Genomic DNA, 21,695 nt, shown 5'->3' with positions numbered 1-21,695 from the left:
TCCCAGCAATTGGGAGGCAGAGGCAGGCAAATTTCTGAGTTCGAGGTCAGCCTGGTCTACAGAGTGAGTTCCAGGATAGACAGGACTACACAGAGAAACCCTGTCTTTAAAAAAAAAAAAAAAAACCATAAATAAATAAATAAATAAATAAATAAATAATAAATAAACCCAGCACTCAGAAGGCAGAGGCAGGTGATCTCTGTGAATCTGAGGTGAGTCTGGTCTACAGAGTGAGTGCCAGAATAGCCAGGAATACACACAGAGAAACCCTGTGTTGAAAAAAAAAAAGGTAGAAACCTCAGTGCAAGTTTCCAGTCAGCCAGAGGGGCAAGGCAAGCTGAGGGAAAGCTCTGCCGCTCAGGGGCTGGAACACTTGTCGCCTAGAGCCAGCGCGTTCCCTCCCACCCTCTGGACAGTCACCTTACGCTCCTGCAGCCCACATGTGGTATTGGACCACAGCTTAGACAGATCCCTCACAGTGACTAAGAAGTGATTTCAGAAAATGACCTTTTATCTTTCATAGAAGAAGTAAAGACCACAGGAGATCATCTGCTGTCCCCGTCACTTGACAGGAGACCCAGGGTTAAGCAATTTCATTTCAAGTAAACTAGAATTACTGAGAAATAAACATGGACAGACTGACAAACAGAAAATGACACTAGACAACAGAGAAAAGGCCTGGGGATGTAGCCCTGTCAATCGGATGCCTAACGAGCATGAAGGCCTGGGTTCCCTTCCCAGCAGTCTAAGAATGGCATGGTTTGTAAGAAGTGCATGCTTGTAAGAAGTGAGGGCCGAAGAATCAGAAATTAAAGGTTATCCTTGGCTACATGATGAAATCAAGGGCAGCTTTGGAACTGTTTCAAAAAACAAAACAAAACAAAACAAACAAGGCTGGAGAGATGGCTCAGGGGTTAAGAACACGGACTGCTCTTCCAGAGGTCCTGAGTTCAATTCCCAGAACCCATATGGTGGCTCACAACCATCTCTATCTGATGCCCTGTTCCATCATGCAGGCAGACATGCAGATAGAGTACTCACGTACATAAATAAATAAATGTTTAAAACAAAACCCTAAACTGAAACAAAAGCCAGCTGTGGAGGCGGCTCGGTGGATAAAGGTACTTTCCAAATATGCTCGAGGACTTGAGTTTGGACCTCAGGAGGCCATGTAAAAGCTAAATACAGTAGTGTGTAGGAGTGTAATCCCAGGGTTCCTATGGGAGAGGAAGACAGGAAAAGGGCTCGAAGCTTCTCATATAGCTCGAGGTCTGGATCCCACTGTATAGCTGAAGAGAAACTTGAACTTCAGGGCTCTCCTCTCATTTCTTGTTTGCTATTACACGTATGTGTACTATCATGCCTGGTTTTATGTTCTGCTAGGGATGGAACCCAGTGCTTCTTACACTGTAAACATGTCTTTTACCAACTTAGCTACAACCCAACCCCACATGAATGCTTTTCTTTTTTTGAGACAGAGTCTCAAACATAAGCAGAATTATATTTTATACATCCTGTATGTGCCTAGACACTAAGGCAGTCCTGAGAAATGACACCCAAGATAGCCCTCTAACCTGCATACATACATGTATATAAATGCATCTCCATACATGCATGAACACACACACACACACACACACACACACACACACACACAAACAATTCTATTCAATTGCATAGAGAAACCATACCACCTACTTTGAACAACTGTTAATTTTTTATTTTTTTTAAGGTGGTTTTTTTTTTTTTTTTTTCTTTTCAGTCTTTTGAGACAGGGTTTCTCGGTGTAGCCCTGGCTGTCCTGGAACTCACTCTGTAGACCAGGCTGGCCTCAAACTCAGAAATCCTCCTGCCTCTGCCTCCCAAGTACTGGGACTAAAGGCACACACCACAACTGCCCGGCCGCAACTGTTAATCTTTTAGGTGGTTTGTAACTGGAGGTCTCTCACCTCATAGCTATCACAGAGAATAGTCAAATCAGGATCAAAAATGAAGCACCGAGCTCTTCTAGTCCAAACCAGCATTCTCCTCCACCCACTTTGAACCTCAAGCTGGTGAAGTAGCTTCATCCAACGCACTCAAGTCTAGTTGAGATTTAAGTCAGACCTTGGAGTTTAATACCTGCCTGATATATTAACAACAGGACCACCACAACTTGTGTACCAATTTTATTTAGCAGAAAGACAACATGATTATTTCAAATCAGAATAAGAGACATTATTCAAGTTTTGTTCCAACTCAGCACACCAGCTGTGTCTTCCTGTGGTGTCCACTCCCTTCAGCCTTCCTGGTGGCCACAAGGGGTGGGAGGTCAGGCAAGGCAGGGCTGCGAAGTCACCAGCAGGATACACACATTCCAGAAATGCAGCTCCCATTCAAGCAGGACAAAGGTGATCCGTGTAGCCAGAGAAGGGTTGTGTTCCCAGAGGCTCAGTCATCACAGGCGGTCAGCCATGAGTCTTGACCAGACTGGCCTGGAAAATGGCCACCGATGGTCAGGTCAGGCAATAACTGGAGTGTCAACAAACTCCACTGTACACAGCTCTGGGGTCCCCTCACTGCAGGGTGCAAACTCCAGCTCCAACACTGTGATGTTGTTTGGGGCTGAAGTGGTCAGGATGTTCCTCGGCACAAACAAGGTAATTTGTGGGCCCATTGTGGGCCAGTATCGGCCAAGGTTAAAGCCATTGATCCAAACTTGACCCTGGAAAGAGAGAGAGAGAGAGACCATCAGATGAGGATCACTAGAATCAGAGAGGCAAGAGATGCCCCATAGGGTCCAGCATCCCTGTATCTTCTGTTAGGTAGTAGAGCTTTCTTCAAATGCCAATCCTTGCTGCAGGAGAAATGTATTTGGAGCCTCAGATTCCAGAAGCTACAGACTTCAATCTTGGGTCACACCTCACCACATTCTGCTATCCACCCTGGCTCCCAGGTCCTGCCTGTCTGTACCCCAACCCTCTCTGCTATGGCTGCCCACATCCTCCAGGAGGAGAGTTTCCCTGCTCTCTCTCTGCCCGACAGAGGCAGGGCTTAGCCATGCTGTCTGATGTGCATAAAACCTGCACATAGTCTAAGAGCTGTTCCCCAAATAACGGAGGAAGAATATGAGGGTGTGTGGAGCAGGGGCTTATAATCTCAGCACTCAGAGGCTACGGCAGGAGGATTGGTCAGAGTCTGAAGACAGCCTGGGCAATATGGTGAGCTTAAGTCACAGGAGTGGGAAAAGAAGGCACACACAGGGCTTGAGGGGTGGCAGAACAGCTGGAACATTCTGTTGAGAAGTTGGGGATGGTGTGAGGGTGGGTCACACATGCCAGAGGTAAACAGAAGATATGGAAGGAACAGAGGGAAGATATGGAGGAGGGAAGGAACAGAGGCAGAGAGCAGAGGGGACAAGAATGGAGAAAAGGATGGAAAGAGACTGGTACCCGTGGTGATCCCTCCTGCTCACTTTAAAATGAATTAGATAAATTAATATTTGCACAGTCTCTGTATAGCAAAGACTAGCTGGAATGGTCTAGTTCAGATAATCCTCCTGCCTCTGCCTCCAAACACCAAGACTACAAGGATAATAAAGCTTCCCTTAGCTGGGCAGTGGTGGCGCACGCCTTTAGTCCCAGCGCTTGGGAGGCAGAGGCAGGTGGATTTCTAAGTTCGAGGCCAGCCTGGTCTACAGAGTGAGTTCCAGGACAGCCAGGACTACACAGAGAAACCCTGTCTCAGAAAAAAAAAAAAAAAAAGGGGGGGGGGGGTGTGCTGCTGGAGAGATGGCTCAGAGGTTAAGAGCACTGACGGCTCTGCCAGAGGTCCTGAGTTCAATTCCCAGCAACTACATGGTGGCTCACAACCATCTGTAATGGGAGCGGATGCCCTTTTCTGGTGTGTCTGAAGACAGCAACAGTGTACTCACATAGAAAGCTTCCCTTGGCTTTATTCCAGTCCACCTGGACTTCTTCCCTGGTCATCTTATTCTTGTCCCCTGCTAGCTGTCTGACCTCAGGCAGGTCTCCAGTTAAGTTCTCCCAGCCCATGGTAGATAGCAACACACAGAGTCTATGTAGTCTGAGAATGGTCCCCAAAGCAACCCAAGCTGAAAGCAGGGGTGTGTGGGGTGGGTGCTGTCATTTCAGCCCCTTGGGAAGCTATGGCAGGAGACTGTTATGAATCTGAGGCCAGCCTAGGGGACACAGCCCATCTCTGGTGGTCAGCCCAGTTCCTGGTGCAGGGAGTTGGGTGGAGGTGGACTATGCTCCTGGTTCGCTGTGGGTTCCACTTACCACTGAAACAAAAGCTCTAGGCGTTCAGCGCTCACAGAAGGAGGTCAGCGACTCAAAACTGCCTGTCTGTTGGACTAAGTCATTTAGAAAAGGGTGACAGTTTCGGGGTTCTCAGAACTGCTTTAATTCTTGTTTTTACACGGGATCTGTTATCTCCCTCTGTCCTAAGGCACAAACCATAATAGTTTCACCTGGGCTTTATCAGCCTCATCTCTGCCAGAATCCTGTTTTCACGGTCGTAAAACCAGCTCCTGATTTCAGTTGCCCTGCATTAGTTTTGACTAATTTTTACCTCGTGTAAATGTACATAAATCGGCTGGGAAGATGGCCCAGCGGGTGAGAGCCATGCTGGGAAAGCATGAGGCCACAAGTTCAAATTCTCAGCAGCAACATACAAGAGCCAGGTGTGGTCTTCCCATGCCTATAATGTCAGTGCGGTGGGAGACAGAGATGGGGGATCACTGGAGCTTGCTGGTCATCAGCCCAGCTCCTGGTTCAATAAGAGACCCTGTCTCAAGAGGATAAAATCAAGAACCAGAGCAGGACACCTCTACTCCTCTGAACTCCTCTCCTGTACACAGGAGCATGCACGCATGTACGTGCACATACCACATACACTCACATACATGCACAGGTAAGTGTATACATGCATTATTGTTTTAAATGTCACATGGCATTCAACGGTATGAATATATTCATTATTTTGGGGGACAGGGTGGGTTTTTTTTTTAAATGTAGCCCATGATAACCTCAACTTTATAATCCTTCTCCTGTTCGCTGGGATTACAGGCAAGTACCAGGGTGCCTGAGTAATACAGTATCCCCCGCTCCCCGCCTTCTCCTCAGTGTTAGGGATTAAAGCAGAGCCTGTGTATGCTGCCACATGCCACATTTCCGAGGAAAATATGCCGATGGCTACTTACTCCTTTGCTACTGGAAAATGGGTACTTGGGTGTTTCTAGTGCTGTCAACAACATTGTTTTTTTTTTTTTTTTTTTTTTTTTTTTGACTTCTTAGTTGTTTTTGTTTGTTTGTATTCTTTCCCCCAAGGTTTCTGTGGAGCCCTTGGCTGTCCTGGAACTCCCTCTGTAGACCAGGCTGGCCTTAAACTCAGAGATCAATCAGCCTGCCTCTGCCTCCCAAATGCTGGGATTACAGGCATGTGCCTAGGTTAAGGTCTTAGTTCTTGTTTGGTTTTACTGGTCGCCTTAAGCTGGCTTGGAACCTGCTATACAGACATGCTGACCCTGAATTTGGAGTGACCCTCTGGCCTCTGAGTCCAGAGTGCTGGGGTTATAGGTGTGGACCATCATGCCAGGCTTCCAGTTCAAAGTTTTAAAGGCTTTATTTAAGTTCTATTTTTACTAACCTACTATTTATTTAATTATTTATTTATTGAAACAGGGTTTCTCTACATAGCCCTGGCTATCCTGCTACAAAGAGAAACCCTGTCTTGAAAAACTGAACTAAGTGATTAACTAACTAACTAAATAAATAAAATAAGAAAATAAGTAAAATTTATGCTGACAAAGCTGAGAGTACAGCTCAGTAAAGGACTCTTGCTTAGCACATCTGGCCAGTCTAGGCTACTGGGTGAAACCCTGCCACCACTGCCACCAAAGACCAAAAAGAAAAATATATATGCTGAAATTACTCTTGGTAAATTATTCTTGGTAAACTGAAAGGTTTATGTTAATGAGGTGACTGCAGGGGCTTGGGGGTGTCCCATGGCAGTCCCAGCTTCTACAGTCCATGGCAGAAGCTGACTATCTCTGACCATCTTGACCCTGGCCCACACTCCTACCCTCCGCTAGTAACACAGAGGTGACGGGAATGCGGAAGTTCCTGTAAGTGCCTGACCTACTTCTCAGCCTTAGAGTGTGTGTCTGTCTTAACTTACCTGGACAAAGTCAATCTTTCCAGAATTTACAGTGATGCCTTCTTCCTTTCTTTTTTAAAGTTATTTTTACTTCAGGCACACTGGTGCTTTGTCTGCATGTCTGTCTGTCTGTGTGAGGGCGTCAGATCCCCTGGAACTAGAGTTATAGGTGTGAGCTGCCTTGTGGTTGCTGAGAACTGAACCTGTGTCCAATGGAGGAGCAGCCGGTGTACTTAACCCCTGAGCCATCTCTCCACACCTTAGAGTTAAACTTTCAATACTGTCTTTTGCTTTGAGACAGGGTCTCAGTAGATCAGGCTGGCCTGGAAAACAGACCTACCTGCCTCTGCCTTCCAAGTGCTGTGATTAAAATCATGTGCCACCATACCCAGCCCTCAATACTGTCTTGAGATATTCAGATATCCCTTTAAAAGTGAATACAGGTTGAGTATAGTGGCATATCCCTTTAGTCCCAGCACTCAGAAGGCAGAGGCAGGTATATTTCTAAGTTTAAGATCAGCCTGGTTTACAGAGCAAGTTCTGGAACAGCCAGGGCAGCATAGTGAGGCCCTGTCTAAAAAAACACAAAAATGAGATAATAGACCACACTAAAAGGAACTATGGGTGCTTGGGGGGAATCAATTGGGAAACATTGAGGTTAAAATGCTCTCACTCAGAGCTTGTCAGTTAGGACAGGCTAAACGGCCAGCACACACTCCAGGACTCTGCCCATCTCTGCTTCTCCAAGGCTAAGTCTACAAGCAAACACCACCACCGTTTACAGCTTTTTACAGCTGTGCTAGGCTTGAATTTACTCCCAGATGTCATGCCTAGGAAACACTTTTACCAATGAGCCAGCTCCTTGACATTATTATAAATTCACTTCAAAATATTTATTCGGCTGGGTGGGGTGGCACATGCCCTATAAACCCAACAGAGGCAGGAGATCTTTATGAGCTGCAAGCCAGCCAAGGACCCATAGTGAGACTCTGCTTCACAAAACCAAAATAAATAAATACGAACAAAAATGATTTATGTGTGTGTGTTCACGTACACCATGGACAGGAGCCCAGGCAGGTCAGAGATAGCTGTGAGGCACCACGGAGGTGCTGGGAACCAAAGCGAGGTTCTCTGCAAGAGCAGAAAGTACTCTGAACTGCTGAGCCACCTCTTACATGTTCCAGATTGGCTTTGATATGCACCTGGAGGATGACTTGAATTTCTCCTGCATCTTCCTCTACCTCTTATTTCTGCAGCCCTGACTCACCCTACAGACCAGGCTGGCTTTGAACTCACAGACATCTGCCTGCCTCTGCTTCTCAAGTGCTGGGATTACACTACGCATAGCTTGGCAGGATGATTTTTTTTTTTTTTTTTTGCTTGAGACAGGTTTCTCTATGTAGCCCTGGCTGTCCTGGAACTCACTCTGTAGACCAGGCTAGCCTCGAACTCAGAAATCCGCCTGTCTCTGCCTCCCAAATGCTGGGATTAAAGGTGTGTGCCACCACTGCCTGGCTTGGCAGGATGTTTTAATGAAAGATGTATCCACACTCGTTTCAACCTGGAATGGAGACGAACAGAAAAGAAGCCCTTGCCCCAGAACAGCAGGACACAGCACACATGACCCACACATTCTGACCGTCACCAAAGCCCTGGCGAACACATCTCCCTGACAGTCTGTGTGAGGGACTCAGTCGGTGCACGGTGCAGACAGGCGCTGACCTGTGTGGATGGAGCAGGCATGCCTGACCCCTGAAATCCACTGAGCGTGCTTGCTTAACCAGAAAGCCACATCCGACCCAAGAAAAGCCAGAGTAATCAAAAGTGGGGCTTTTATCTCATGAACTGAATTTATCAGTGATTTCATTCACGAAATCAAGTTAGTTCCTTGGCAACAAATGAGAAGAAAGCTTAGTGACCCTCAGGAGGGGCCTCTGAGGAGGAGGAAGACAAGGGCCAGCAAGCATAACCCAGTCTGAGGACTGTTCAAGCCTCAGTGTCATGTGATCAAAGCCTTCCTCTTCTCTCTTCCCTAATCTGCTGAGGTGTTCCTCAGCACAGGGTGAGGCCTGGGGGAGGGGTGGTTAATCTGTGTTCATGGATGGCGTGTATGGAGGCATTTGCTTGTTTGTGTGTAAATGGAGACCAGAAGTTGACTTTGAATGCCTCCCTCTGATATCTTATTATTAATAAATTTCATGTATATATTTTGCCTGAATCCATGTCTATGCACCATGTTTGTGCCTGATGCCCACGGAGGCTTAGAAGAGGGCATCAGATTTTCTGGGACTAGAGTTGCAGATGGTTGTGAGCCACGATGTTGGAGCTGGGAATAGAACCCTGGTCCTCGGGAAGAACAGCACCTCTTAACCTCCGAGCCACCGATCCGGCCCTCTCCCTCTCCATTATTCTTCATTCCCTTTCTGGAGGCAGAATCTCTCCACTGAACTTGAAGCTGTTTCACTGACTGTCCAGAAACCCCCAGGATTCTGGCTCTCTCTGTGCCGCCTCCTAAGCGCCGGGGAGAGCTGCCACACTTGGGTGCCTCGAGGTTTCCCAGGCTCTTCCATTTTGTAACTTATCACATTTCATTCGGTGCTCCCTGCAAGGCTTCTGGTCTTCTTGTTTGTAAGGGCTAATGTCCTTACCAGCCTTTAAAGATGTAATGCACTAAAATGCTATACCCATTGTCCTGGTTAGGTTGTTTTTTTTTTTTCTTTGTAAACCCCATATAAGCCAGGGTCATCTGGGAAGGGAGAATCTCAAATGAGAAAATGCCTCCCTCAGGCTGGCCCATAGCCAAGTCTGTAAAGTCATTTTCTTGGCTAATGATTGATGTGAAGGGGCTTCATCCACTGTGGGTGGAGCCATCCCTGGACAGGTGGTCTTGGGTTGTATAAGAAATCGGGCTAAGTAAGCCATGGGGAGCAAGCCAGCAAGCAGCACCCTTCCATGGCCTCTGCTTCAGTTCCTGCCTTCGGGTTCCTGCCCTGACTTCTCTCAGGGACAGACTATTACCTGGAAGTATATTGAAACAAATCCTTTTCCTTTCCATGTTGCCTTTGGTCATGAATTTTATTACAGCAATAAAAACCTAAGACAACACTGTAAAGAAGTCTAATTGTGACTCTCTATAGAAGCTTATACTGTCCTATAAGGTGTGTGGACCTGTGTCTCTCCCTCTACCCCAACGCTCCCCTAGCTGACTACCTTTTTGGTATAAGCCTTGGGGCATACTGAATGCTTGAGGCTGGAGATATACCTTGATCCGTGAGTTTTGTCCTCTGATGAGGAGGTTCTGAGTTCAATCCCCAGAACCCACATAAAAAGCCTGGTGTGTTGGTGCATGCTTTTAATGCCAGCACTGGGAGTCTAGTAGCTGTAAGGGATCCACTGGCCAAGCAGCCTAGCTGAATCTGCAGGCCCCAGGTCCCAGTGAAAGACTTCCTAAGAAAACAAGGTGGGGCAGGCAAGCTGGCTCAGCAAATAAAGGGGCTAGCTGTGAAAGCCGCAAGATCTGAGTTTGATCCCTGGAATCCTAAGTGGAAGAAGAGAACTGATACTAAAAAGTTGTCTGTGATTCCGTGATTCCTGTATTCATGTGTGGTACTCATGTGTGGTACTCATGTGTGGTTTTTTTTTTTTTTTTTTTTTTTTTTTTGGTTTTTCGAGACAGGGTTTCTCTGTGTAGCCCTGGCTGTCCTGGAACTCACTCTGTAGACCAGGCTGGCCTCGAACTCAGAAATCCGCCTGCCTCTGCCTCCCAAGTGCTGGGATCAAAGGCGTGCGCCACCACCGCCCGGCTCCTGTATCCATGTTTACACACGTCACCTGTGTGTGATTTCCGTGTCCACACTCACACATGTCACCTGTCTGTGATTCCTGTGTCCACGCTCAGACATGCATGTCACCTGTCTGTGATTCCTGTGTCCACGTTCACACACATGTGTTACCTGTGATTCCTGTGTCCACGCTCGCACATGTCACCTGTCTGAGATTCCTGTGACCACACTCATGTACACATCACCTGAGATTTTCATGACCACACTTATGCACACACGTCACCCACACAATGGCAGTAATAATAAACCAAGCAGGATAAAGTCAAACATGCAGAACAGAAATGAGGCGGACGGCTCTGGCAGTGTGTTCATACAAGCAGGTCAGAGGTCAACCCAAGGTCCCATGGATCCCAGGCTGCCCTTGAACTTGCTATGTGGCTGAAGACGACCTGAATTTAGGATCTTCCTCCCCGACTTCTGATGCTACTCAGTACCACCCCATCCAGTTTTACGTGGTGCTGAGGACTGAGCCCATGTGTATCAAACATACATGGATACATACATACATATATGCATGGGTACACTCCATCAAGCCACACTCCAGTCTCTTTTGTCTTTTTAATTGTCACAATGCCTTGGGTGGCCAAGTCTACTAGGCTGGGTGGCCAAATCCTGAGATTTTGTGCTAAGCTTGAGTAACAAGAGGACATCCTGTGTTGTGAGAGCTGGGAGAGGGTCCGCAGAGTGCACAAGGCCTGCCTCGGCAGCCCACACAGGCAGAGAAGAGCTGTCAGACGGCCATAGCGCCCTGCGCCTTTCTCATTACTCACTGTAGGTTCTACTCCGCAGGGGAAAAACCAAAGGTGGCCTAGAAGGCAGAAAGTCCCCTGCTAGTGGCAGGGGAAGACCCAGGACGCGCGTCTGTTCTCAGGCCCAAGAGCCTCTGCTGAGGGAGAGAAGAAAGGCTGATGAACCACAGGCAGAGAAAGTGAGAACAGGGGTTTTGGCTTTGGGGAAGAAGATAGGCAGAACCCAGCCTTCCTTTCTAGAGACCACTGGGCAGGAAGTGAGGACAGAGCCTGACAGGAAGTCCAGGAAACAGGAGTCCCAACTGACAGCAGTCAGAGAGGATGAGGTCCCCAGGGACAGGGTAGAGAAGGACCAAGCTTACTAGGCAGGCAGAGCTTAAACTGGAGAGGGCATGGTGGTGACCATGCACAGCAGAAGCCTCACTGTGCTTGCTACATGATGACTCAGCCAAGAGACCAATGATGGGTCACTTCCAGGGGGCCGAAAGGGACGGGCAAGGATCAAATGGACCAATGGGTCTAGGATTTTTGTTTGGAGCTGGTCTCTCATGCAGCCCAGGATGGCCTGGAACTTGTGACTGTAAGAAATAAATTGCTACAGTCCAGTTACAGTATGAGGTTTGCTTAGAGTCAATCAGTCACGAACAAGCAGGAGGCACTAGGTAGGTCCCTCTCTCCCATGGTGGGCAGTTAGCACTGATCTCAGAACTCTGAGAACTGGAAGGTTACATTTTTGTTGGCTTACAGAAGACAGCTCTGCTAGTCTCCACCCAACAGTAACCTAGCAACATCTTACATCATCATCAGCTGCCAGGTGTGTGCCAGGCATTTGAGACTGCTTGAACCCTAGCTCTCCGTCTTCTTTCTCCCTCGTTCTCTCTTTGTTCCCATGTGTTCCTGGCTGACCTCTTTCTCCTCTGCCCTCATAGCCTTGCTGCCTAATTCCCCAGGTCCCATTCCCTTCCCCCCATAATAAATCTTCACACACACACACACACACACACACACACACACACACACACACACACACAAAGAAATAAAGAAAGGAGGAAGGAAAGAGAAAAGTAAACATTTTAAAGTCAGGCCTGATGGTGTGTACCTGAAGCAGAGTCAGGAGCATCTCAGAAGTTCCTGGTTACATAGCAAATTCATAAGGCTAGCCTGGGCTACCTGATACCCTACACAGACAAAAAATTGTTCCCTTTATACGCAGCATGTAAGGGAGGCCCTGGGGATGAGGGGATGACTCCATGGCTGAGGGTTCTTGCAAGCAAGCTGAATGACCTGAGTTTGACCCCAGCACCCACAGGGTGGAGGGAGAGACCTGGTTCTCATGGCTCTGATCTCCACATTTGCCTTGGCAGGTCCTTGTGAACACACATTTGAATACACACAACAAATAAATGTAATACAAAGAAATAAATAGGGCCTAGTTCTTCCTGGAGGAAGCAGGTGAGCTGCCATTCCCTGAAGAAAGTTGTCAAAAAAAACTGGGCAGAGAAGGATACCTCCAAGCTGGACGCTGGGTCCCTGAAGCTCTGCCACAGTCTTGTGCCTGTGTGAGTGACCCAGTAGGAAACCCTCCCCACATCACAGTGCATCTTACCAGCAGTCTTCTGATTCCTTCTAAGATACTAAGAACCAAATGCTTGAGGCTTGAACCCAAAGGCTTTCCATCAAGATTCGTACCTTGGACCACCCAGGAAATTGGATGAAAGTGTCCTGCGGCAGATCTGGGATGCCAGAGGGGATGGAGAAGTTGCCCACGTAAAAGGTGGGCAGTATGAAATTCTTAGGTTTGAAGGTCGACTGTCCATCAAGGTGACCCTCATCACTGGCTTCCTGGCCCCCAAGATGGTTGCGTACCATGGCCTCCATGTCCAGTGGGAAGACTGTCCAGTTGGTGAGGACAGTGGAGTTGAGGGTCATGTTGGAAACCAAACCCTGGAAAAGGAAAGCACAGAACCATGAACCAGTGGGGAAGCAGGGACTCATGGGAGTCACTGACCTCTTGGGAGACCTAGGAGGAAATGAGACTCAGCTGTGTGGACAGCAGGTGACGCAGGTCTGGCTGGAGGCTCATTTCAATCTTCTGTCCTGGCAGGAATGAAGATAATCCTTCTGTCTGTCTGTCTGTTTTGCTTTTTTTCAAGCAGAGTGTCTCTGCGTAGCCCTGGCTGTCCTAGAACTTGCTCAGTAGACTACATGTTCTCAAACCCACAGAGATCCACCTGCCTCTGCCTCCTGAGTGCTGGGATTTAAGGAGAGTGCTGCTACCACCTATCTCTCTCTCTTTTTTTCCAAGTTTAAAAGCAATTATTTTTATTTGTGGCATGTGATTGGTGTGTGGGTGTGTGTGTACACTGCATGTGGGTACCATGCCAAAAGAGAGCATCTTTTGGCATGAGATGCCCTGGAGCTGGAGTTACAGGCAGTTATGAGCTTCCCCATGTGGGTCCTTGGATCTAAACTTGGATCTTCTACAAGTGTTCTATAACCCCTGAACCACCCCTCCAGGCCAGGATGAAGTCGTTTTAAAGAGACACTTATACATTTCCCTTTGGCTGACCTACTATTGAGGCAATGGAATCTAAGACACTGGAGTTTTCCTAGAAATCTCATACTAGGAAAAAGGCCAAACAAAGCCTGGTATCATCGCGAGCCATATTGGAGCTTGTCTCCCCGGAAGAGATGCCACTGAGTGCTGCCTATGCCTCAGAGCAGCGGCTGGAGAGACAGGAGCTGGGACCCATCTTTACCAGGACGGCTAGAGTGTCTCTGGCCTTCTATTTAAACCTGAACGAACCTCATGTTAGGATCCTGAGGATGGACTGGGGTGGGGTGGAGCAGGGTAAGGTGTTACAGGACTTACTTTTTTCTCTTCCGAGAGTGGCCACACAAATAAATCTTTCTGCTTTTCAGTGTCCCGTGTCTGGTTCTACAAGCTGGATCTGCCTGACTCTAACAACTCCCACAACAGTAATTCTTTGGAATGAGGTACACGGCTCTCTGCTTCGGCTTCACCACAAATCACTACAAAGTCACCCTAGTGTCTGGGCTACAGGAAGTGGGTGCCTCAGAGGGAGCGCTCTAGCCTGAACCCCACTGCCTTCAGAATTTGCTAGAATGGAAAAAAAAATACCAGGGGAGAATGAGTTAGTGGGAAAATCTAGGAATATTCACCCTGAAGCAGATGGAGGTGGGGAATGGGGGGGTGGTGTCTGCTCCTCCCACCAACCAAGGAGCAAGCCTGGAACCAGAGCAGCCAAACATCTGCCCAGCTGTGAGGGCCATGTGTGTGGACGTCTGTGGGACTGAGTAAAAGCTCTATGGGCAATGATGAGACAATGGACACCAGAACTGGTTTAGAAGTTCTCCTCGTTGACGTGCAGGGGCCAGGGGCCAAGACAGCCCTGACTACAGCCATCACTCGGAAACTTATGATCATGATGTAGCTAACTGATTTCTGTTGTTATTGAGACAAGGGCCCATGTGTTCCAGGCGATCTCGGAACACACCATGTAGCCAAGGCTAGCCTTGAGCTCCTAAATCTTCCTGCTTCAGCCTCTCAGGTGTACGCCTCTGACAACTCATCTAACTTCTCACTATGGCTTTTTTTTATTTGTTCCTTGAGACAGGATCTTGCTACGTAGCCCAGCTTTCACAAGGGCTGAGATTACAGGTGTGTATATGTGAGCGAGCACTTGTGCGTGTGCGTGTGTGTGTTCAAGACTCACCCATTCTTTACTTTCTACAGGATCTTCCAAAAGACACTGTCTGATACCAAGTCTCAACTGTCTGTTTACTGACTCAGTCAGTATCAAGTGTCTGGCCCTAGAGACCACACCACAGGATCCTACTCAGCCTGAGAGTCAGTGTGACCAACCACAGTCAGCCAGGAAGATCAGTGACTGCAGCCGGAACACAAGGATGGGAAAATAGGTTTGCACAGAGGCGGTGTGTCACAGTGGCCTTTCTGCCTCCCACAAGAGGATCGTGAAGGGGTAGTGGGTCAGTGGGTGAAGGGCTTGCTATGTGAGAGTGAGACCTGGAGCTTGGATCCCCAGCTCCCATATAAACGCTGAGTGGGCATGACAGCTGGCCTGGGATCCCAGCACACAAGAGGAGGAGACAGGGAATTCCCCAGGGCAAGATGGCTATCTATCTACATTAGGTGACAATGTGAGTTTCAGGCTCACTTGAGACCCTGCCTCCATATCAGGTGGAGATTGAGGAAGAAATCTGGTGTCAACCATGGCTCTTTACACTCGTAGGCATGCATGTGCGTGTGTACTCGAACACACGCGCATGCCCATACATATGTGTGTGTACTAGAACACATGTGCATGCCCATAATATGTGTGTACTCGAACACACACGCATGCCCATGCATATATGTGTGTACTCGAACATGCATATGTGTGTGTACCCGAACACACATGCATGCCCATACATGTGTGTACTCGAACACACACGCATGCAAATGCATATATGTTAAAAAAAATAGAAGCGGGATGAGGATCTGAGGCACGGCAGTACCTTGAGCACTCTCCAGGGAGGAGCAGCCTCTACCCCACTTTTATACTTCAGGAAGCACCTTGGGGACACTACAGATCCAAAGCAAATGTTTCTTGAACTGGGTGTGGAGGTTGGCCCTGTAAATTCGGAATCTGGATTGCTGTGATAGGTTCTAGATCAGCCTTGGTCACACAGTGAGATCTGTCTCAAAAAAAAAAATAAAACAAACACCTCCCCCCTCAAAAAAAAAAAAAAAAAAAAAAAACCCAAACAAAAACAAAACAAAACAAGAAAAAGTTTCCTGAGCTGGGGGTTCAGCTCAGTAGTAGAGAACTCGCCTAGTGCCAGAATTTGCTCCCCAGCACCGTGCGACCTGGGTGTGGTGAAACACGCCTATAAACCCAGCCCTTGGAAGGTTGAGCCAGGAAACTCAGGAGTTCAAGGACACCCCTGACCGACTACACAGTGCATCTCAGTCTGGGCTTATGAGATTTTTTTTCCTTAAACAAGTTAAACAAAACAAAAACCCAGATTAACAATAAAGTTTCTTAATGATCTAGAAATACTGGTTAGAACACCACACTGGGACTGGACAGAGAACAGTCACCAAGAACAGCAGCCAAGGGGCTTCCTGTAACAAAGCTTTGTTGCAGGCCACCGGTCCAAGCCTGCACAGCAAGCAGAGCCCACCAGATGCCTCAGGTACTGAGGAGGGAGAGCCCCTGACGAGCTGGGTGGGTTTTCAAAGCAGAGGAAGGGCATGGTGGAGTGGCTTCCGTTTCTCCCCACAGGAAGACTGAGCTCAAGCACAAGGGAAGTGTTTGCAAAGCTCAAGGCTCTTGTGGGCTGTGGAGAACAAGATCCCCTCAGAGAAATTCATCTTCTAGGCTGCAAAACAAATCAGGGGCCTTCACTCCTTAGGCTCAGTGAAGTGTGCAGGCCTTGATAGGGAGCTGCTGTGGTATGTGACAGCTGTGGTGATTGGTCAGAATGGAAAAATATATATATATATCCATCCCTAGCTCTTAACTATTGATATATATCAATATATTTATTTATATCTCTCTATATATATCAATATATCAATAATATATCAATATGGCATATACATAGCATATATACAATATTATATATAACATATATGCAATATTATATATATATTATAGCATATATGTGCAATATTTTATTTATATATATTAGCATATATAAGGGCTGGGGAATGTGGTTCAGCTGGCTAGGTGCTTGCCCAGTATGCAAGAGGCCCTTGAATTCAATCTCTAGCATAAACGGGATGGTGGCAGACAGTCATGATCCTAGTACCTGGGAGGTGGAGGCAGAGAGATTGAAAATTCAAAGTTATGGTGAGTTCAAGGCTAGTCTGGACTACTTGAGACAACTTTGCCTTAAACAACAACACCACCACCAACAACAACAAAAAGAGAATAAACAATTACAAAGTTAAGTTGTAGACTGAATATGGGTGCATGCCTTTAATCCCAGCACCTGGGAGACAGAGGCAGGTGGATCGCTCTGAGTTTGAGGCCAGCCTGGTCTACATAGGGAGTTCCAAGACAGAGCTACACAGGGAGACCTTGTGTCACAAAAAAAAAGTGTGTGTGTGTGTGTGTGTGTATTAAACTGTATTCCTTAGTAAAGATAGAAAGTATTCAGGTTTTTTTCTGTATAAATGGAAGCGAGAAACAGAGACGGACGGATGTGTGAGTGTTGTATGCATGAACAGAACTCCTTCCAGCCACTCAGGCACAGGTCCATGCCTCCTACGAGTGTCCTACCTTAAAGTCATTGATAGATCTGCCATAGTTCACACGCCCCATGTTCTCCACCAGAATGTCCAGCGTGGCTCCAGCCTTCCCCTGTATCTTCAGAGTCGTCATAAGGTTTCGATCAAGGATTCCTTGGGGCACCTGTGAGTTAAAGCCAAGGATGAGTGGGAGGGGGGTGAGATCAGAGAAAAAGATCGGTGAGCACAGCTTATCTGTCCCCTTTCCTGTCCTAAAATGTCATCAGCTTTACACGGAGAGTGTCTGAATGTGCAAAGTGTCATCAGGTTTACAGGTAGAGTCTGGATACGCTCAGGCCAAGTTCCCACAATCCCTGTCGTTCCAAATGAGGAGGATGGCTGTACACAGCTCAGGGCCCACTCCTCTGCCGGGAATGTGCAATACTGAGTAAGACTCCGCTCTACTTGGAACAAAGTCTTGTGATGCAGCCCAGGAAGGCCTTGAACTTGAAACCTTCCTGACTCCACCTCGTAAATGCTGGGATTACAAGTGTGAACCAATATGCTTGGCTCAGGCATTTTTCTGCTTGATGTATATGTATATGTGTGTGTATATGTGTGTGTATGTGTATATAACATTACTTGTGTGTGTGCACGTGCACCATGGTGTATCTGGAGGTCAGAGGACAACTTGAGAAGTCAGTTCTTTTCTTCTACCACGAGGGCCTCCCTGGAACTTCTAATTCTCCCACCTCACATCCCATGGGCCCAGCTTACGGGTGTGGCTCGTACACTTCAATTTTTAAAGGGACGAGACATTCGAGTGTCCCTGTGAGAAGGATTACTGCACCTCCTCACAGCTCTCCAGCTTTGCACGCTTAGGTGCAAAGATACAGCCTTTAAACTCCGGGAGAGGACAGATAAAATCAGAGATAGGTGGAGTCAGCTCACCTCACTTGCCAGGGTACACCAGCCACAGAGATTATAGAGATTATGTAACACAGTGACAACAGGTATTTTCTCAACAAGACATTCTTTTTTTTTTTTTTTTTTTTTTTTTTTTTATTTCGAGACAGGGTTTCTTTGTGTAGCCCTGGCTGTCCTGGAACTCACTCTGTAGACCAGGCTGGCCTCGAACTCAGAAATCCGCCTGCCTCTGCCTCCCAAGTGCTGGGATTAAAGGCATGCGCCACCACTGCCCGGCTCAACAAGACATTCCTAACCATTCATCTATTCATCCATTCATTCACTCATTCACACCCCCCACACCCACCTCAAGCTGAGGCCAGAACCCAGGGCTCTGTTACACAGCTCAATCCCCAACCCCATTCCTAACTTTTTAAAAGATTATTTTTTAGACTGGCTACACTGACCATAAGTCCCCAGGAAACAACTAGCGAAGGCTGGGAAACCTCTCAGAGGCTTGTCCCCACTGAAATTAAATCTGTTGGTTATAAAAAGAAAGCCCTCCCCACCTTGTTGTGTGTGTGTGTGTGTGTGTTCAGGTGAAAGTACGCATGCATACGTGTGTAGAGGCCACAGGGACAACGTAGGTGTCATTCTTTAGAAATGGTCCATCTTCCTTTCTGAGATAAGATCTCTGGCTCACTCAGAACTTTTGGAGGAGGCTAGGCTGGCTGCCCAAGCTCCCAAAGGATCCAGGATCCAGGATCCTCCTGTCCCTGCCTTGCCAGCACTGAGATTACAGATGCATGCTGTCACACGCACGCTGTCACACACGGATTTCCCCTCCTTATTCTTTTGTTTATTTTATGTGTGAGTGTTTCACTTGCATGCATGACTGTGTACTATGTCTGTGCCTGCTGCTCAGAGGCCAGGAGTGTACAGGATCTTCTAGGACTAGAGTTACAGACAGTTGTGAACTGCCATGTAGGTGGTGGAAGTTAAACCCAGGTCCTCTGGAAGAACAGCCAATGGCTTTAACCACCGAGCCATCTGTCCAGCCCTTTGTTTCTTTGTTCTCTACATGGGTGCTGGTGATGTGACTTCAGGTCTTTATGCTTGCAAGGCACGCTGTCTTCCCAGCCTAGAATGAAATATTTTGATTTAAAGTACTCTGAGTGTGGCTGTGTACACCTGTAATCCCAGCACTTGGGAGGCAGAGGTGAGAAGACCAGGAGTTCGAGGCTGGCACTGGATACCTACCGAACAAGTCTGAAGCCAACCTGGGCTGCATGAAACCCTCTTTCCAAAAACAAAACCAAAAAACCTCCAAAGCCTAAAACTTTTCTGAAAAAAAAAAAAAATGTGCTTGGTCAGGAAAATCTTCTCACAAGCTTTTCCCACAACTATTCCAATGAGGAACAAATAGCTATAGATACCTTTTGAATTATTCAATTTACTGTGTGTGCGAGCACTGAAGGGCAGAAGCACATGAGCTGGTACCAGAAGTTAGCTGGGAGGAGTCAGCTCTGCTTTGCACCACACCAGTCCCAGAGATCAAACTCAACCATCAGGCCCATGGCAAGTGCCTTTACTGGCTGAGGCATCTCTTGAGCTCTGGCTCTCCAATCTCCCCCTCTTTTTTTTTTTTTTTTTTTTTTTTTACGGTCTAGATTTCATCACGAAGGTAGGCTGGCTTGAATTTTGCAATTCTCCTGCCTCAACCTTTTGACAGCTGGGATTGCAGGCGTGTGCCATCACGCCAGATGTTGGAAAGGGTGTTTAAAAATATATCTGCGTTTTACTGTGAAACGAAGCCCTTGGTATACTTTAGTTACAACTGTCAGGAGCAACCCTTTAGACTCTAACATCTTATTTAGGGGGAGACACTAGGTTCAGCACATTTTGTACAGTGACAGGGACCAAGCGGACGTGGATGCTGTCCCTAAAGAGCAGAGAAGGCCTAAGTGACATGCTAAGCTCAGTCAGGGCAGTGTTGGCCTTGGACTCAGGAGACCCAGGGTTTTCTAGAGTGTCCAGAGAGTCTGGATGCCCTGAGTCTGCAGCAAGTGGGCCATAGCATCGAGGAAGGCGTACCGCCCAGGGACACAGGATGTCACGTTACTATGTGTAGAAGACCCTCCACCCCATACCGCAAGTACGTATGCGGGAGTTCAAAGAGAATGCTTACCCCGTCCACAGAGACGTAAGCCCGATCACGGACACCATTTAAGAGTGAAGAGAAAATGGGTTTCGGCTCACTGCAATCTTGAGGAAGTGTTGTTCGGTACAGCACATACCCAAAATACTGGTGAGAAAAGAACATGAGAAAAAGGCATCTCCCTCAATGTTTGGCTGCTAAGAGCGTGGCTGCCGGCGTTCTGGATGAAAGCAACGCTCTGAAAGCTGTAGGGATTGAAAAGCTTCCTCCACCCACAGCCAAAGGCAAGCTGACTTTTTAGGTCTTAGCGGGAACTATTCAAACACAAAGGCGCTCTCTGCCACATCGGGGAAAACAAGAGTTAAGTTCCTGCCCAGAGTGATCCAGGGAGATCATACCTACAGTTCAGAGGTCACTGGTGTCAAAAAAACAAAACCGAACCAAATCAAGAGCTGGTGAGATGGCTCACCGGGTAAAGGGGCTTGCCGCAAAGCCTGGTGGCCTGAGTTCAATACCCGGGACCCACAGGATGGGAAGGAGCCAGCCCATTCCCACAGGCTGTCCTCTAACCTTTGTATGTGTGCTGTGGTGCACACACATATACACATCAACATAATAAATAAAGATAACAATAGTTTTTTTAAAGGGTCTGGAGAGATGGCTCTGCCATTAAGAGCACTTGCTACTCTTGCAGAGGAGCTGGGCTCAGAACAACTAGTAACTCCAGTTACAGGGCATCGGAATCTCTCTTTAGGCTTCTATGGGAAGCAGCCATGCAGGTAGAACACATACAGTACATATACAGACAAGCAGGCAAAGCACTCATACACATTAAAAAAAAAATTAAGCCAGGAAAAGCCCCAAACATAAGATAAACACTGGGTTCTACTCAGTAAAACATTCTCCGGGTCCTTGGGCTAAATCTGCTCCAAAGTACAAAACAAGACTCAACCTGAAACTCTTTAAAGCAAAGAGGAAAGAGAGAGTGGAGGGGTGGCTTCTACCACCATATCGGGAGTAATATTTATGTTTAAGGCTACTCAGGTAGCCCAGGCTGACCTCACATCTACTACATAATTAGGAATAATCTTGAATTTCTTATTCTCCTGCCTCCACCTCCCAAATGACGGGATTTCATATAACCATGCCCGGTTGTATGTAATGCTGGCGAAATGCTGGGCTCCAGCACAGGGCTTTGTGCCACGCCGGGTTTGTGTGTGTGCGTGCACATGGTCGGGTGTGTGCACATGAATGTAGGCGCCCACAGAGGCTAGAGGCTTTGGATTGCCTGGTACTGGAGTTACAGGCAATCGGGAGCTGCCATGTGGCCATGTGGGGGCAGGGAACTGAACCCAGGGTCTCTAGAAAAGCTGCCTGTGCTCTTAACTATCGCGCCATCTCTCCAGCCACTTTAATTCTTTTCAAATCTAGTTTATAGTTCATGATCTTGCTGGAACTTTTGTGTTGGGTTTTCTCATGTTTGTTTGTTTGTTTTGTTTTTGAGACGGGGGTTTCTCTGTGTAGCCCTGGCTGTCCTGAAACTCACTCTGTAGACCAGGCTGGCCTCAAACTCAGAAATCCTCCTGCCTCTGCCTCCCAAGTGCTGGGATCAAAGGCGTGCG

At 47.5% G+C, this 21,695-nt stretch overlaps 1 protein-coding gene across 1 annotated transcript in view; it reads right to left on the bottom strand.

The window, feature by feature from the left end:
* Window positions 1–2,155: 2,155 nt before the first annotated feature.
* Glb1 (galactosidase beta 1) overlaps window positions 2,156–21,695 on the bottom strand; it is a 69,934-nt gene continuing 50,394 nt past the window's right edge. The window contains exons 13-16 of the mRNA XM_034484082.2: window positions 20,104–20,220; window positions 17,062–17,193; window positions 12,440–12,694; window positions 2,156–2,704 (exon numbers count right to left, since the gene is read on the bottom strand). Of these exons, the coding sequence (XP_034339973.1) occupies window positions 2,501–2,704; window positions 12,440–12,694; window positions 17,062–17,193; window positions 20,104–20,220 (708 nt within the window). The 3' untranslated portion in view covers window positions 2,156–2,500. The remainder of the gene's footprint in view (window positions 2,705–12,439; window positions 12,695–17,061; window positions 17,194–20,103; window positions 20,221–21,695) is intronic.

This window comes from Arvicanthis niloticus, chromosome 21, assembly GCF_011762505.2.
Source record: "Arvicanthis niloticus isolate mArvNil1 chromosome 21, mArvNil1.pat.X, whole genome shotgun sequence".
In the NCBI taxonomy this organism is placed as follows: domain Eukaryota; kingdom Metazoa; phylum Chordata; class Mammalia; order Rodentia; family Muridae; genus Arvicanthis; species Arvicanthis niloticus.
The sequence above is the reverse complement of the archived record's forward strand: the minus strand, read 5'-3'. Positions and strand labels throughout refer to the sequence as shown.